The sequence below is a fragment of the Diprion similis genome, chromosome 5 (genome assembly GCF_021155765.1).
Source record: "Diprion similis isolate iyDipSimi1 chromosome 5, iyDipSimi1.1, whole genome shotgun sequence".
Classification (NCBI taxonomy): Eukaryota; Metazoa; Arthropoda; class Insecta; order Hymenoptera; family Diprionidae; genus Diprion; species Diprion similis.
In genome coordinates this window covers 2531878-2537877 of record NC_060109.1, presented here as the reverse complement: position 1 = coordinate 2537877, position 6000 = coordinate 2531878, and the positions used below count along the sequence as shown (strand labels likewise).

Here is a 6000-nt window from a genome sequence, read left to right as displayed (position 1 = left end):
AAGAAATATAATCAATGACAGGCAGGATTACAGGTGAAAATTCTCTTGCAAAATGGCTGATTGTCAATTATTAGCTGAAAAGTAGGTACATCGAGTAAACTGGATCAGTAAAGAGAGAAAATATTTGAATGAAAAATTGTCTGGATATGCTAATTAAGACCATCGTAGGATTTATAAATTTTCGATACCAGAATTTGAAACATGTGAAATAATAAAAAAAAAAAACTGTTCCAGGCTCTGTTTATTCCTTTTTGTTCTGTGAACGAATCTAAATCGCATTGTTTTGATTTTGAGAGCATTGCCTAAATCTTCATACAAATCTCTGGAGATATTCCAGGGATATTACGAAGTGAAAATTGTACGAATTTAGAAGAAATATTGACTGAAATAAAATTATAGAAGTCATATACATCGTATAACAGAATCTTAATTTTTAGTCAACTTATTTCGATCTTAAATAATTATAAAAAATGTGAAAATTAAGTTGATCAAAATTGAGTATAAAAAAATATATATATTCAACATTTCAAAATACACCAATAATTGTATAATATGTAAAGAAACAATCAAATTCGATATCACAAAGTTGCAATAAAATATTAAAATATCATTCATTAATTCCAACGGATTATATAAAAAGCTTTAAAATTTGCTTCATCAAAATAAAAACGACAGTTTTTTTTTTTCCTTTCCTCCTCTTCATTATTCCACGATAATCACAGCTTATCTTTATATTTTCAGATCAGTTGTTGCCTGTCAAATTCTTTGGCCACATTCGTCGTCGTGTAGAAAAAAAATTCAAAAAATTGTTTAATATTACTAATATTGCAGCACTAACTGCAAATTTTACGTACTGATTATCAATTTTTCATGCATCGCCACTTCGACTTTGACGTATTTGTAAATTGCTTTTCAACGACGGCCGTAAGCGTGATTGGATTGATGGGCTAAAAATATTATTCTCATTATTTCACGTCATCGATTATACAATAAGGTATTCGTGTATAATACATGTAACAATTTGTTACTGATTAACGGAATAAACTTACGTTTGTAGAATTCGGTAGGGAACTTGACTTCCGGCAATAGTTGATGAACTTTTTTCAACACAGTGGCAGCAGGCGCCAGAGTGGCGTTCGCGTTCCATATCTGAGAAAAAAAAAAAAAAAAATAATACATGTATATTAAATTTGTACAGTTAATATTTTCCCAAAACCACGTATCGTGTAAACAAATTTAAAAACGATTCTACTTTTTAAAATTCAGTCGTGATTGATTTATGTTTTCACCCGGTATATATGCATCGGGCGAATTATACAAGAAAAATGTCAACCTCATTCCACTCTTCATCAATTTTCTGGGTCAAGAATTTTTCGTCGATTTATACGCATTGTAATTTATTACCGTGTTAATTAAAACACTTTTTCAAGGACGACGAAACGACAACTACTGTCTTTGAATAAATGAATAAATAACGAAACGCGAATTACAAGAACGCGGTTGAAACATAAAAATATATACAAGCTATTATGTAACGATTGTATGAACATAAGTCATCAACCCGCTTTAGCCTCACAGCATTATTACTTAGAAAAAAATAATTTTTTTTTACCAAGCAGTGATGCAGATTGAATTCCATAATTCTTTAGTCGCGTTGAGAAATTACGTATTGCCCTATAAGGAACTTGCGAAATCGTAACTTCTTAATGATTATATTAAAATGTCAGCATATAACCTGTATAAGATCATCTCTGTCCCTGATTGAGACTGTGACACCGCAGATTTCGTCACCCTCAGCCACACTGTCAGAAAACTGTTCTCCAATTGCTGCCAAAACGATTTCCTTCCATACTTCAGCCTGTGTAAAGGAATTATGAAATTTAAGGAGGATCGTTAGCTGAAGATCGATACTTTTCATTGATTTTAGCAAGTTATAAATTTATTCTTTTCGTTAAGTAAGTAAGAAAACGAAAAATTGTGGAATCTCAAAGAAAAGCTTAGAGTTCGATGCTTCATTTCGAATCGATTCTAAATGATAAAAAATATTCAAGTATATTTGTACAATGATTTTATTAAAGGGAATTTTTTCTAATGAAATTCGATTTTTTAACGATGTCGAAATGATCAAGAAAAGAAGTTTTTCAGTGAATGTGTGGAAAATAATATTCTGAAAATATGAACAATCGTTAAGGAGGGACTACAGCGATATTTTGATAATATCGAGTTTTTGATCTTTGACTAAACGACTAAAAAAGCTGTGATCAAAAATTTCTCCCAACAAAATTTAGATTATGATAGCATGTGTCCTGAAAAAAAACTTCAATCTCCTGCGACGAAAGTCTATACACAAGGAACTTTTGGCTTTCTAAATTTTATTGGAAGGAATTTTTGATCACAGCTTTTTTAGTCATTCGAAAAACAAAAAATTCGATATCTCCAAAATTCTACCGAAGTCCCCAAAAAAGAATTAAGTAAAATTTGGTCAAACGAAACCGATCGATTTTCAATCGTTTAGGGTGATTTGAAATAAGGCATCAATAACTAACGATAAGCTTTTGTGCTAGTGTCTTTACTATTTTCGATACTTCTAATACACCTTTGTAGCTTACGAATATAATTCGCTATAATACTTAATTCGTTAGTTATTTCGCAAGAAAAATTCTGCAGCTGATGGAAATTCGGATGAATTGTGTGAGTATGATTGTAACTGAATTCGGAACCCGATATCCACTTACCGTATCGTACTTGTGACATTTGAGTCTCCATGTTCCACCGTGCTGGTTCACGGGTTCTTCCCATAGCGGGTATCTCTCATCCCTCATCAAATGATAGCTGTACCTTACCTGTTGAACAAGAAATGATAATCCGTGAGTTGAAAAAATATCAAAATCTGTAACTAGAATTACGTGGCTTAACGTTATTAGACATTTTTTTTTATCCTTCGTAATCACTCTGTGATCTTCAATAATTTAGATGTTGTTCGTAATTATTTTCAGAAGTTTTTACTTCTCACGTAAATAAAGTTTACGTGAAAATACACTTTTCGTTTCCACGAAAAGCCAAGAGCCTTCTATAGATGCCGGATTTTGAGGTTAAGGTAATTTTTGGTACTACAAGAGACCCTGACAATCAGGATTAACCATAGATTCAGAAGTTTTCAAGTTACCTAAATGAAATTTGCTTAAGTAGCGGTTATTGTGGCATAAAAAACGAATTATTTTGCAGTATGCAAATTATTCACGATTATTCATAGTTTGCAAGGTAATATTACAGTCAAACATGAAAACCCACTTTTCGTTTCCACGAAAAGCCAAGAGTCTTCTATAGATGCCTGATTTTGAGGTTAAGTTACTTTTTGTTACTACAAAAGACCCTGACAATCAGAATTACGCATGGATTTATCTAAAGAATATTTTTAGGGATGTGAGGAATTTGAACAGACATTTGATAATCTTTTTTTAGATAATTGCGGAATATTTTGGAAAGCAACATTTTTTCCACCGCAGAATTCGAATTTCACGTCGTATTGGATTTACTAAAGACGTTGCAAGTTTGGATCTGTATCTCTGAAATTTTTTGAACGATATATTCACCGGACAAAAATGTATCTAGTTTTGAAATCTTGCAATGATAAATTTGAATTCTTCATACAGTGACAGTTATGACACATATACTCATGATATAGATTATAACCATCAACCATTTGTTCAAAAACTTACATTTTCACAAAAAAAAAAGATCAAAACTAACCTGAATATCCCCAGCATTTGGTATGTGGTTGAAGACCGCCCAAAAACTTTGCACAGTGTTGATAGTATAAATTTTTTTCAAATTTGCCTTGTATTCTTCTGCCGTGGTTCCTGAAATAGCTCTGTCGAAAAGAAAAATACAGTCTGCGTTTTTATTTTTGAATAATTTTGACAAATTTTTCATCGAATCGAAATCGAATTTTCAAATCGAATATTTGCCCGTCTCGCAATTATCTTATGGAAGGCATATAAATAATAATTTATGGTAATGGAAAATTGAAATGCTTCAAGTTTTAAAGCAGCCTGAGATGTTAGTGTTACAAACGTTTTTTTCAAAATGAAATACAAATTTTTATTTTAGTAAAGAATAAGATCGCGATCGATTGGCAATCGGCAAATTAGATTAAAGTTTCCTGTTTTCTATTCCTATATAAATGAAGTTTCTTTTTTTCTCATTTTGAAGTTTATAAAGTAAGCTTACATTGAAATCTAATCAGGTGTTTTGGTTCCGTATTTACTAAAAAATTATGTAAATACAATGATTGATGTGCTAATTTTCACGGAAAATATTGAATTTTGTTGAAAAATTTGCTTTTTTGAAATCATATGAAATTAGGATTTTCAGTAGGGCGATTCAAGATCGATCTCTTCAGGAATCGATCTTTTGAGTTCTGAAGATCGATCTTTTGTATCGAAACTCCACTAACCGATCTTTGCTAAGATCGAATCAAAATGTATGAGAATCGGAGCCTGATTCTCAAGAAAACTCTATTAATTTATTCAGCCCCGTTGACCAGAGCGCATTTTCCGACAATAAACACGATCATTTATCAAAAATTTCTAAATCGATTCGAAGGATCGTGAAAGAATGGGATCGAGTCTCGTAAAAATTCTTAAATCGATCACATGACACTACGCTCAAAACACCCCAATATAATTATTTGAAGTAAAGATTGATGGACAGGAATTAGATTCTTCACAAGCGGTTTTTGAGTGAATCGATTTCCCTGAAGCGATTTAACGATTTCACGATTTAACGATTAAAAAAAAAAAACGTTTCTTGCTCTTTGAAATTTGATAAGTAGTTGACGAATCTACCGAAAATAATGGAAAATATATCTTTTTCTAGTGAATTGAACGCTCTACAAAAACGCTCCGTTGCATAAAATTCTTCAATGAAAAAGTTCAGGTGTTAATTAACGAATTTGATTAAACTTTGAACGTTAATATTATACAAATTATAGTTGTTGTGAGTATGGCAATATTTAGAGTATTGTTATTCTGGAAGTTGGAAAAATTGGCATTTTTTCTCTAAAACATTGACGTTTATCGCAAAAAAAAAAAGAAAATAAAGAAAATAATCAATATCGACACAGTTACGATTTATTGAAAAAAGTGTACAGACATCAAATAACGCAATAAAATCTGATCAATATGGAAAATTATTATAAAAATGTTGTAAGATTCGAATGTTATCTAAGATCTGAACGATCCGCCTTACGTGTAACTATCTGCTTGTAAATGAACTGCGCGTATTTATAATCGAAGCAAGTAGTTGTTATGTATGTCTAATGATAGAGCACACACGTTGTAAGCAACAAAGAAGTAAAAAAGTATTACAGCGTGTAAACATAGTATTGGATAGCCTAGATCATTTGGCAATGGGGAGATTATATTCTTATCTCTTGCAACAATGAATTGTGTAACAATTGTTTACACAATTTTGAATGTTAAAAGGGCATTTATTCATAATTAAGAAACGTTTTAACGTTCGATTACTTGTGTTAATAGTACAAAAATCGTGAGTAATCGCAATGCAGAAAATGTGAGGAAATGATGTTAATAATTGCTAAAAACTTAAGAAACAAAAACGTGGTGAAAGTGAATTTTTATTTATCAAGTTACAGGTACTGGAGTTTGATTGAAATTGACAATGTCATTCGTGGGGATAAACTATAGATATATATTTTGTATACTATATACTACACATATCCGTGGGATTTGGGTACTTTCCGTTTTCTTATGATCAACTCACTTGTCCAGCCAGAATGTCCAGGCGGTTTGAAGCGGTATTCCGGAAGTCTCATGTTCTTTTATTGTCTCAACGGTGTGATCCGAGAATATCGGCGATTTTGACAAATCCGTACTGAGGACATCCTTCGACTCGCACTTCAGCGCCGCCATATTGAATACAGCAAGCTATTATCAGCACGTCACATGATCAACTGACACGGACGGTACCAGCTGATTT

General features: G+C 31.8%; 1 protein-coding gene across 1 annotated transcript; it reads right to left on the bottom strand.

Moving 5' to 3' along the window:
• Window positions 1-494: 494 nt before the first annotated feature.
• Window positions 495-5973, bottom strand: LOC124406296 (eukaryotic translation initiation factor 4E type 3-like). Its single transcript, XM_046881666.1, has 6 exons — window positions 5785-5973; window positions 3751-3871; window positions 2736-2843; window positions 1736-1858; window positions 1050-1149; window positions 495-947 (listed from the first exon to the last, which is right to left on the bottom strand). Exons 1-6 carry the CDS (start codon window positions 5931-5933, stop codon window positions 913-915), a joined length of 636 nt encoding a protein of 211 aa, XP_046737622.1. The 5' UTR covers window positions 5934-5973; the 3' UTR covers window positions 495-912.
• Window positions 5974-6000: the final 27 nt, after the last annotated feature.

Coding starts and splice junctions, on each gene's coding strand:
- LOC124406296 (XM_046881666.1), bottom strand. CDS start 5,933: ATGGCGGCGCTGAAGTGCGAGTCGAAGGATGTCCTCAGTACGGATTTG. Junction 1,150..1,735: donor ACAGAGATGATCTTATACAG/GTTATATGCTGA, acceptor TTTTTTTCTCAG/ATATGGAACGCGAACGCCAC. Junction 948..1,049: donor CCCTACCGAATTCTACAAAC/GTAAGTTTATTC, acceptor TAATATTTTTAG/CCCATCAATCCAATCACGCT.